Raw genomic sequence first — 12,525 nt, 5'->3', positions numbered from 1 at the left:
CAGGCCAGCTCGGGTTACATGAGATTCTTTTGTTTTGTTTTGTTTTTAAGTTTATAAGTAATTCCCACAACTAAGACAATTATCTTACATAATATGTTCTTAGGATTCGTAGACCTCTAGACAAACTTGTTCAGCCACATTGATTAACCCATTCATTACAGTCAACAAACACAACTGAACACAAAATACACACAGACAGGAAGGTACAACGTCGGGTAAAATAAGCAGGGCCCTTGCTCTCATGAATGTAAAGTCTAATATCCCAAAACAGTCTTAGAAGTCATGCTGGACTGTGGTGAAGGACCACAGACACCATCTTAGAGAAGGCTCATTTGTGTGGTCCACACTCTTAACCTCAAGGAAGCTCTCATGCTCGGGAAGGAATCAGGTAGTCCCACTGCTGGGCTCCCAACTTAGAGACCCTGTCAGACACCATGGGAACAAAAGGCCGAGGAAATGCAGGCTGGTCCACAGAGGCACACCTCTCATCAAGAGTTACCTGTGTCCCTCAGGCCATCTGCCAGCCACAGAAAAGAGAAATGAGAGGCTGTGCCAGCAATAGCACTAGAAAACTAAACACAAAATGGATGTACTGACGACGTATGGCCATCACCGGGGCAGGCAAAACCCACACTGAAGTCAGGAAAGGAGGCCTGCTGAGACTAAGCCATCAATCGGTTTCAATGAGGAGCATCTTTCCTCTATTTGTTCACTGCACAAATCCTTACAGCGACTACTATGCAGACGGCAGAGTTAGAGGACAACAGAGATGCTGTCCAGGCTCCACTGTCCCCGGTTACCCCCACTAACCTAACTGCCACAGGGTCCTGTAACAGCTCCGCTGGGAACTAGCACAAGGTGCTTCCCGCACACCAGAAGAGGACAAGCCAGGTTAAAGCCAATATGAAGTCATCAAAGCCTTGATTCCGACCCTGTAGGCTGTGAGAGACAGAAGGGAGCTTATGTCCAGGTCAAGGGTGAAAAAAGCCAAAGAAGGAAGGCCCAGGTGAGGAGCCATGCAGCTGGCACAGGCAGTGAGATGAACCAGTTTGCAGCTGCCTTGGGCATCTAGACTGTCTGTGTGCAGTCATCCTGGCACAGAAGTACCTTCCCAGGTAAACAAGCCACTTCCATGACGGAATTAATACAACCCTCTCCCACCTCCAGCTCATCTTACTCCCTTCCTGACAAGAACCCTCCTGGCTTGGCCAGAGGGCATCTCCTCCCACACAGGGGAGCTTGGTTTGTTTGTGTGGTGATTTGGTTCTTGTTTTGTTTGTGCTGTACCCATGGGGACACAGAGTGGAACTGGATACAGGGTCCATTTGTATGAAACATGCCATCATTTCGGCCTAGCCTGGCGGGTCAGGACTTCTTGGGAAAACAAAACCCTAAGCAGAGGCCTTATGAATGGAGAGGGTCTCGCTGAGCAGGTACAAGGTCACTGGGAAAGGAACCAGGGTGGACAGACCAGGATACCACTGGATATTTGAATACACAACCTTAGATTCCATGTCCACCTAGCAATCTTCTAAATATAATTCAGCACCCACAGGGAAAGAATGTACTGGTTGAGTTGACATAAACAGCCCACAGATTTGCAGTAGCGGTTCTCATTATGACCTAAAAAAAAAACAAATGTCCTGACTTTGAGACTGGCTTTTTCACAAATTAGCCTGAGGGACCTATTGAGTGGAGAAAACCATTCCTCAGTCACCCTGTCTCGCAGCAGAATTATCTGCCCCAGAGTGTATCCCAAATCCCACACAGTAGGCACTGTGTCTTCCATGCTTCAACATCCTAAAGGCTCAATACTGAACCCTTAAAGAATCCTACATTGCTAGGAATTTCTTCGGCTTGTAAAGAAGTAGAAAGTTGAAGCTAACCATCTATTTAAAAAGATATAAGGGGAAACCACCTATTAAAAAGATGCAAGGGAACAAGCATTGATTGCGGCAATCCACAACTAACAGGAAATAATCAAGAGACTGAACAAAGACTTTAGGAAAACCAACAGCACACAGCAGGGGTTCTCAGCCTTCCTAAAGCTGTGGTCTAAACCAACACCACACAGCAGGGGTTCTCAGCCTTTCTAAAGCTGTGACCCAAACCAACACCACACAGCAGGGGTTCTCAGCCTTCTAAAGCTGTGACCCAAACCAACAACACACAGCAGGGGTTCTCAGCCTTTCTAAAGCTGTGACCCAAACCAATACCACACAGCAGGGGTTCTCAGCCTTCCTAAAGCTGTGACCCAAACCAACACCACACAGCAGGGGTTCTCAGCCTTCCTAAAGCTGTGACCCAAACCAACACCACACAGCAGGGGTTCTCAGCCTTCCTAAAGCTGTGACCCAAACAAACACCACACAGCAGGGGTTCTCAGCCTTCCTAAAGCTATGGCCCTTCAATACAGTTCCTCATGTGGTGGTGACTCCCAACCATAAAATTATTCCATTGCTACTTTACAACTGTAATTTTGCTACTGTTATGAATCATAATGTCAATATCTGTGTTTTCTGATGGTCTTAGGGGGCCCCTGTGAAAGGGCTGTTCAATCCCCCAAGGGACATACAACATACTGACATACAACAAACACAAGAAATCAAAGGTTGATCCTTTTCCTAAAGTATGAATTTAGAAAGTCTCATGTGGGGCACACAAGAGGCTTGCTGCACTCCCCAGAGTGTTGGACTCTACATGAAAGACTTAAGAGCATGTATTCAAATGACCTTGGCTACCCTGTAAGACTAACCCTCAAAGTTCTCCAGTATTTCACCTTTACAACAGCTATGACAGAAAATAATAAAAAGAATCCATAAAACCTAATAAAAATACATATATATATATATATACATATATATACATGTATATATATATATGATAAGAAAAGACCCTAAGATGCTACCTGTGGCAGCCTATAGCTATTGTGGTGATATTGCTTTTCCCCAATATATTGTGCATCCTAATAAACTTATCTGGGGTCAGAGAACAGAACAGCCACTAGATAGACATAGAGGCCAGAAAATGGTGGCACTCACACCTTTAATCCTAGCATTCTGGAGGCAGAGATCCATTGAGATCTCTGTGAGTTCAAAGCCACACTGGAAATAGCCAGGCATGATGACTCACACCTTTAATCCCAGGAACTGATGGCAGGAAGCAGGAAGGTATATAAGGTATGAGGACCAGGAACTAGAACCTTGGTAAGCTTGAGACTTTTGAGCAGCAGTTCAGCTGAGATCCACTCAGATGAGGACACAGAGGCTTCCAGTCTGAGGAAACAGGATCAGCTGAGGAATTGGCAAGGTGAGGTGGCTGTGACTTGTTCTGCTTCTTTGATCTTCCAGCATTCCCCTCAATAACTGGCACCGGGTTTGTTTTTATTAATAAGACCTTTTAAGATTCATGTTACAATCTATAATTGAAGACTAGGAAGATCACAAGTTCAAGACTTCCTGGGCTACTGAGTTCATGGCCAGCCTGGGCTATATATACAACCAAGACCTTGTATCAGAAAAAAAAAAAAAAAAAAAAAAGATACTCTAAAATTTTCAAGAAAAAAAAAAACCACAAGTAGCCAAGAATATAATGTGTGTGGTACATGCCTGTAATTCCAACACTCAAATTTAGAGGCAGGATGGTCAGGAGTTCAAGGTTAGCCAGACCTTACCTCAAAAAAAATCAAATAAATAATATAATGAAAACTGTTTGACCTCAGTAGAAAAGCAAATTCAAGTAACATGGCAGATCAGCAAAGATTTTTAATGATCCCCAAATGTTGTAGGATATTTGTGTACTGTGTGAAAATGTATTGCTATGATTGGTGTAATAAAAAGCAGAACAGCCAATAGCTAGGAAGAGGTTAGGAGGGACTATTGGGGACAGAAAGGACTCGGAGAAGAAGAAAGCCAGAGACTGGAGAAGACACAGGGGAAGCAGGATGGGCAGTACATGACAGAATATAGATTAACAGAAATGGGTTAATTTAAGTTATAAAACCTAGTTAAAAACAAGCCTAAGCTAAGGCCAAGCTTTCATAATGAACAAGTCTCCGTGTCATTATTTGGGAGCTGGCTAGTGGAACAGAGAAAGACTCATTACACCCAAAGTCATCCAGGGTTTGTTGGAAGGGGTGTTCTCATACACCTCTAGTGTGTGAGAAATGATGTCACTCTAGTTACAACTCTAGTGTAACTAAAATGATGACAACTTTAAAAGAGAATCTTGGGGCTGGGAAGATGCCTTAGCCAGTAGAGTGTTTTCCACACAAGCATGAGGATCTGAGTTTGATCCTCAGATACACGTTAAAAAAGCCAAGCATGGTGACATGGAGCTGTAATCCCAACAGAGGAGAGAAAGAAACAGGTAGATGACTGAGTTCACTGGCCAGCAGCCTGCCCCAATCAGCATGCTCCAGGCCAAAGAGAGGCCATGTCTCAAAAAACAGCAATGGAGCCTAAAGAACCATGCTCAAGGATGACCTCTAGTCTCAACACACATGCACACATATACACACATGCTAAATAAATAAATTTAAAAGATACATAGGAAAGAGAATTAACCTGTGTTATCATGACAGACACACTTAAACAGAAGCTAATTATTTACTTAAATACTTATTTACCAGTTGGTTAACAAAAATATTTTCGCCTAATATGCCTAAGATTTTGTGCAGAATCCAAAGATGAGTGAGGCATAACCCTTACTTCAAACTATTAGTGTGGGTATTCTGTTTTGTGCAGGTCCATGAAAGAGTTAGGGTCACTCCAGGGTGAATTTTGGCTCAGTCAGTAGAGCATAAGACTCTTAATCTGAGGGTCCTGGGTTTGTGTCCCATGTTGGGTACCAAATGTAGTCAGAAGGTTTTCTCCAATCCTGCCAGGCCTCACAGTCCCACCGCTGCTTATAAAATAATCATTCCGAGGCTTATATTATTTGCAAACTGTATGATCTATGGCAGGCCTCTTATATCTTAAATTAACCTGTTCTATTAATCTGTTTTGCCACATGTTCCATGGCTTTACCTGCATCCCATTACATGTTGCTCCTTGGGCAGCTGGCTTGCATCTCCCCAGACTCCGCCTTTCTCTTTCCTGTTTCTCTCCTTTCCTGCCTGCCTCTAAGCTGCCTTGCCATAGGCTAAAGCAGTTAATTATTTATTAACCAATGGGAACAACATATATTCACAGCATACAGAAAGACATCCCCCAGCAGCAGAGCAGCAAGGGTGCCAGCTTCTGGTGAACTCACTGCCCATTGCTTCACAAAAAGCATTTTTTGTTACATAATTTACACCTTAGCAAATCAGTTTGCACAAACCAAAACCTCTTATCTGGAGTCCTGAAGGAACCAAATACCTGAGTAATTCTCAGTCACAAGAACTCTCGGTTTTCCAAGTGCTCTCCTCACTAAGGCCTTGAACCCTTCAGGAAGAACTCAGCTAAGGTTCAAACACTTCAAACAAAAGGTATCAGTAACAAAAGGTAACATCACACAAGACAGTTCAAAGCCTAGGTGCTAACACTCTGGAATCCAAGCCAGAGGCTATGCTCCTTGGGATCCTCTGCTACACATTAGAATTGTAAACAACCCACATTTGTAGCTAGGTGAAGTGTTGATGCTGTCACTACTGTGACAGAACACCTGACACAGGTGACCTAAGGAGGAAAGATTTATTTTTATCACAATTCAAGGGTATGGTTCCACTAGGGTGAGGGAGTCAAGGCGGCAGGCGTGTGAGACAGCTGGTCATGTGGCATCCGCACTCAGGAAGCAGACAGGGATGAATGCTTCCACTCAGCCTGCTTTCTCCTTGTTCTGTAGTTTGGGACCTGTGGGGTGGTCCCATTCAGGGTCAGTCTTTCCAGTAAATTAACCCAAGCTGGAAACCCTTCATAAGTATGTCATAGGTGATTTTAGGTCCTGTCAAGTTGACCAGAGAAACCATCACAGTCAGGTTGTTCTGAGAACTGAGTTTCTTATATACTGGTCTCCACTGACTAATTTTGTCTACTTGACAAAAGCTAGAGCCATCAGAGAGGAAGAAACCTCAACTAAAAAAATGCCTCCATAATATCAAGCTGTAGGCAAGCCTTTAGGGTGTTTTCTTAATTAGTGATTGATGTGTGAGGGCTCAGCCCACTGTGGGTGGTGCCATCCCTGGGCAGGTGGTCCTGGCTTCTATAAGAAAGCAGTCTGAGCAAGCCAAGAAGAGCAAGCCAGTATGCAGCATCCCTCCATGACCTCTGCATCAATTCTTCCCTCTAGGTTCCTGCCCTGCTTAAGTTCCTGTCCTGACTTCCTTCAGTAATGAACAGTGATATGGAAACATAAGCCAAATTAACCCTTTTCTCTCCAATTTGCTTTTGGTTACAGTGTTTCATTGCAACAATAATAACCCTAAGTCGTGGCTCTACAAAACACTGCCCAATACGGCACAGAACATAGGAAAGTCTAAACTGTAATGTTCTCTTCTTGCAGTAATTGCTTTTTAGTAATGATAAAATATCATGATCAAGGCAACTTATAGAAGGAAGAGTTTATTTGGATTTATGGTTCCATAGGGCTAATCTATAATGGTAGGGAGGCATGGCAACAGGTGTGCAGAGTAGAAAACTGAGAGATAACATCTCAGCCTCACAGAGGAAGCAACAAGAGTGAACTGGAAGTAAAGGAAGGCTACATAAACTTTCAAAGCCCACCACCAGTGACACACTTCCTCTAGCAAGACTTATGTTCTAAAAGTTCCATAACCTCCCCAAACAGTGCCAGCAACAGAGGATCAAGTGTTCACGTTCATGAGCCTACAGGAGACATTTCTCATTCAAATCATCACAAATTCCTGAATTGCACACCTTTCTGTAACCCCTAAAGAACACAGAGAAGGCTTTCTGTATCCGGTTTCCCCATTATTGAGTTCTCATTACCATCAGACGGTATTGTTACAGTGTTGGCCATCACGTGTCGGTATCATTGCAGTGTGGACCCCCCAATGCATGGCCTGAATTTCTCTTTAAATCCCAGAACACTCAGAATAAGAGTTGAATTACAGACCCATTCTCTTGGAAGGAAAATGTTTCATACCTGCAACTCATACTTTTGCAACTACTTTTCTCTGTTCAAATTATGAGTTTAAATAATTCCCTGATGAGAATGACAAGTCCGAGGCCAGTCTAACTACATAGTGAGTCTGAGGCCATCCAGATATACAGTGCAACTATCTCCATCATCATCATCATCATCATCATCATCATCATCATAATAATAATAATACCATTCTATGAAATCTGGAAGTAGGAAAATTCTCCAAAATGTAAAACAAAAGAATCCTAACACAACCTAACTGCTAGCCCTCAACCATAAAATGAATGAGAAACTAAGCTCATAGGAAAGCAATGGTCAGACTTGAAGACCAACTCTTGAGTAGGAAGACTTTGGCCAATGAACTCTGAGACAAGCTAACTCATCACAGGAAACCACAAAGAGGAAAGAGAGAAGACAGGCGTCTTTACTCTTCTACAGACAGACATCATCACAGCTTAGAACAGAGAGGAAAGAGACACAAAAGCTGAAAAGATAGAGACACCAGGGCTGATTGCTGCTCTAGATGTTAAAAACTTCCAAGATGGCAAGATGACAGGTCCTCATGGTCACTGCTCAGTGTTTAAGTTTTGTGTCTTGACCTGGTATTACTTCCCTTTTCCATCACAAAATGGTGGGAGGGATGAATGCGGTGTACAGATGTGGTCCAAAGCCAACCATTTAGAGAAGATGGATTGAGAGCAGTGAGGGACAACACAGCTGGCTGTCCGGAGAGCTGAACCTTCTGAAGGTATGAGAATCATCACTGCTGGGGCTCGAAGCACAGGAAAATGTTTTTGTTTATTGATTTTATTTTCACATTTTTATCTATCTATTTACACACACACACACACACACACACACACACACACACACACACACACACACGCATCTGCAGGTACACACTCTTGCATGCCACAGCACACATGGAAATCGGTAGACAACATGTAGGAGTTGTCTCTCTCCTTCCGCCATGTGAGTCTCAGGACCAAACTGTTCAGTAATCAGGTTGTCAGGTTTGGATGCATCGTCTTTACCACTGAGCCAGGAACCTCTACAGCCTCACTGATTTCTCATGTATCACTCATCCCTGAATGGTACTAATAATGTCCACAGTGAATTCTAGTGTTGTCTTGCGCCATCTTAACAGAGGATTCAATATGCACATTCACTCCCTAGATCCTTTTTCCTGCTCGGGTCCCCACAGCCATGAGATAAACAACAGCAGCTAATTTTACTCACACCTTACTGAACACCGCTGGGCTAAAGGCGTTAAGCTCATGAACAAACACAAGAGAAGCTCCATCAATGTCCCCAGGATGAGGAATCTCAAGCACTCATTCCACAATTAATGAGAGGCAAAGCCCAGGTCTCAGACCTGTGCTGATAAATGTGAGATGCCAGTCATGCAAAGCCATACTCACCTGCCCCATCGGGTGTGATGGTGCCCAGCTTCACGGCCAGAGGATAGCCCATGTCTCTGTAATGCTCCAGTGCATGGCCATTGCCCCCTGAGCTGTCAAAAAACCACTTCCCACACAGAACAGAGCCGTCAGTCAGATTCAGCCAGAGGTTCTCCCGCAGGTCACACCGGGCACACTTCCAGCCACTAGAAAGGCACCAGAGAACAGTGAGAACAGCTAGCACATCAGAAAAACACTGACGTGTGAAAAATGAACAACATCTCCTACAGGCAGCACCGGGTTCTCACCCCAGGACAGTACTGCTCCCCATCCAGAGCACAGGACCATCCATCCAGTGCCCCGCCTGCCTCCCAGACTGAGCCAGAGACTATCAGCACCTCTGGCATGGCTCTTTAAAAAAATGGCACATGATATGAAGGGCAAGAAAGAGGTCATGTCCTCCAAACTCCCACTTACAGGACAGTGGCTCCTAAACAAAGTGCAAATGTGGAGGATCCCATGTGGACGACATTTCCAAAACATTACCCATACACGGTAAAACTGACGTGGATTAAAACTATGCTGTAATCCAACTTGGGCATGTCCCAGGAAGACCTGTATATTAAAGGCACGGTCCTCAGTGTGGCATTATGAAGTCAGCATAGTTTGCAAGTGGACATAATGTACCTGTAAAACAGTTGTCTCAACATTTACATTTGGGGTTGGAGATCATTGGTACAGTCGGCTTTGGTCACAGGGGTTTCTCTTTGCAATGGGCAGCGGGGACTACAGAGACTAATAACTGGTCAACATGCTGAAAACAAGAGGCTTTTGAATGCTCAGCCATACATGGGACTTCTACATCACCTCCCCTAGGGCTCAGAATACTGCAGAATACTGCAGAAAGAATATGTGGAACATTGTCTTCTGGGCACGACACAGCCACTACACTCTTGAATTCATAGTGGTTGTGTCTACAAGATTGGGCCCATTCTGTCATGGAGTACGAAGACGCTCATGTGTTTACCCACATGTATGTAAGTGCACTGTGTATGTGCTGGTGCCAGTGGAGACCCAAGAAGGCACAAGATCCCCTAGAACTGGAGCTAGACGGTTTTAAGCCTCCATGTAGGTGCCGGGAACCAAACCCAGGTCCTCTGCAAGAGCAGCAAGTGCTCTTAACTGCTGAGCCACCTCTCCAGCACCCATTGGGAAATACTTTCAAAGGGAACATTAGAACTCAGGACCCCCCTCCTCTCTCTTTTCACTCCACCATGAGCTAAACAGCCTATGCCACCGCAGATACCCTACCTGATACACTGTATCACCACTGACTAAAAGCAATGGCAACTAACCATGAGTGATGCTGCCAACCATGAGCCAAGACCAACTTCCCTCCATTAATGGCTGATCTAGCTCAAGCGTCTGCTATAAAAGATGACTGATGTACCCTACTACACTATAATTCTAAATTAAGAAAATAAGTCACCCAAACTGAACACTAAATGCCAGTTACGGGTCAAATGGCTAGCAGAAAGTCCTATCATCTAATTCTAGAAAATTCTACAGAGGTAGAAAATGAGGTCCAGCAGTGATGTGCCTTATGCAAAACTACTTTCTTAAAACAGACAACAGTGTGGTCGTGGGTCAATGAAACTGGACATATTCCTAAGCACCATCTGTTCTTTCCCCCTGAGATCTGCCTTCAGAGATGCTACTGAATCCCACTGAGCACTCTGGCCTGCTGGAGACAGCCCAACATTGTTTCAAGTCATACCCCTGAGAATGAACTCAGACACATCGATCTGGATGTGTGGGAGCTGAACCCAGCAGAATGGGGACAAGTAAGAAAAGGCAGAAGCCAGCACAAGATGTCACCAAGTGACCACGACGACTACGGGGCCTGAGCTCAGGCCTGATGAGGAACTGCAGGGGAGAAGCGTTCCCCAAGCGGGAGGGGGCCGAGTGTTGATTCACCCACTCCACTGCCAGTGAGGTCCCAGCGGACAACAGCTTCAACTGGCATGTCTGACCATCCCACGCACTGTGCAGCTGGTGCTGCCAAGTGCAACGTCCCTGCACAGAGCTGCAAATGTGTGCCAACACCAGCTTTGCTGCAGGGCAGGACCTGTGCTGTGGGATGGTCTGTATGTCAAATGTGTTGCTGATTGGTCAATAAATAAATCACTGATTGGCCCGTGGCCAGGCAGGAAGTATAGGCGGGACAAGGAGGAGAATAAAGCTGGGAAGTGGAAGGCTGAGTGAGAGAGACACTGCCAGCCGCCATGATGACAAACAGCATGTGAAGATGCCGGTAAGCCACGAGCCATGTGGCAAGGTACAGACTTATAGAAATGGATTAATTTAAGCTGTAAGAACAGTTAGCAAGAAGCCTGCCACGGCCACACAGTTTGTAACCAATATAAGTCTCTGTGTTTACTTGGTTGGGTCTGAGAGGCTGCGGGACTAGCGGGTGACAGAGATTTGTCCTGACTGTGGGCCAGGCAGGAAAACTCTAGCTACAGACCTGGGCTTAGGTTTAGGGCCGAGAGCACTCAGCACCACTGTAAAGGTCTAGGCACATTCAGGAAGAGGTTTTTATCTTTGTTGAGGTTTTTTTTTTTTCTTTCTTTTGTAAAACAGTTTTTAAAGTTAGCATGCAAAATGGTGGGTCTCATTATGACATTCCAGGCACGTGGATCATTATAGTTTGTCCTAATAAGTCTTCCTCCACAGCGCCCCTCATGCCCACACTTCTCCCCTCTGCTTTCATATCCTGTGGGTTTTATTCTCCCCTTTTACTCCATCACTTCAGATCTCTTCCTGCCATCATGACCCCCTTTCAAGTTTCATGATCTGTACATACACAAATGTGCAAATGTGTATATGTGTGTAAACACTTAAATAAATTTAAATCTAAATATGTATATGAGAGAAAACAGATTTTGTCTTTCGGAGTCTGACTTATTTCTATGAACAATTTCCAGTTTTTATTGGATTTGTAATAAAAGGCATCTACTAAGAAAATATTTAAAACTGCTAATTCAGAGAAAAAGTAGAAAATCAGATGTTGCTTTGACCAATTTGGGGGGCTAAAGTTCCATTTTTCTAGCAGACTCTCACCTGGGAGGAATCCTGACCCCGTTGTCCAGCTGGGCCAGATTGCTGGCATACTTCGATACTGGCAGTTCATTCTCCCACGTGTCTGGATCCTGCTTCCTATAAGGCGACTTTGAGCTGAGCACTGCATCACATGCAATTGTTACCTAGGAGGCAAAGCCAGGGAGAACAGTGAAAACCCAGCTTCCAGACATGAACACACAGAAGCTTAGAAAGAAACGCAGCAGCCTCGCTGTGGGAATTCAGTTACACCACAGTGAGGTCCGTTCCCCTCCATCTGCCTAGACTGGACCCTGGCATGGGGCTTGGGTACTGATGTTGACAAGAAAACATGGAAGCAAATTCCAGTCATCAGCTCCAGCTTAGCATTCACACAGAATAATCCCTACCACTTAGCAAGTGGGGTGAAAAGGGTGAGGGAGCAAGCCAGGAACAGGAGTGCCCAGAATCTGCCCGAGGGCTGTGTTTCCTCCTAATGTACTAAGATATCCAATATCCTCGACTCACATGGCATGGGGTCAAGGGCACTTGAGTGGAATGCACACAGCACAGCTCCACTTCTTAGTCTAATGCAGATATGAGGTTGGCAGAGGACATGCCTGAGTGTTCCTGGGCTACATGGGTCCGCTCACAAGCAGGTGTGATGCCCTGCTCGGTACCCTCTGCTCTCTCTCAACACACCTGCCTAATACTGCAAGCTGTTCTCTAGCTCCTATAAAAGTTAAATTCTGCTGGAAAGTAACAGTACAGCCACTTTGAAAGCAGACCTGTCATCCTTCAAATGATCAAACAGTTGCCGCGGGACCAAGCAGATCTACAGCTAGAGGTATATCCAAGAGACGTTGAAAACATGTCGTTACAAGAGGATGGATTAAAAGACAGCTGTAATAGCATGTTAGCTACACAACAAAAGCAGCCC

General features: G+C 44.8%; 1 protein-coding gene across 2 annotated transcripts in view; it reads right to left on the bottom strand.

The window, feature by feature from the left end:
• The window catches only part of Usp13 (ubiquitin specific peptidase 13), a 123,465-nt gene that overhangs the window by 65,345 nt on the left and 45,595 nt on the right, over positions 1–12,525 (bottom strand). For both annotated transcript variants that reach the window (XM_052730068.1, XM_052730067.1), the window contains exons 5-6: positions 11,610–11,752; positions 8,508–8,692 (exon numbers count right to left, since the gene is read on the bottom strand). In XM_052730068.1, coding sequence (XP_052586028.1) covers positions 8,508–8,692; positions 11,610–11,752 — 328 coding nt within the window. The remainder of the gene's footprint in view (positions 1–8,507; positions 8,693–11,609; positions 11,753–12,525) is intronic.

The sequence above is a fragment of the Peromyscus californicus genome, unplaced genomic scaffold (genome assembly GCF_007827085.1).
Source record: "Peromyscus californicus insignis strain IS unplaced genomic scaffold, ASM782708v3 Scaffold_9__1_contigs__length_137607984, whole genome shotgun sequence".
Taxonomy (NCBI): Eukaryota; Metazoa; Chordata; class Mammalia; order Rodentia; family Cricetidae; genus Peromyscus; species Peromyscus californicus.
Note: the sequence above shows the minus strand (reverse complement) of the source record. Positions and strands in the feature narration are given on the sequence as shown.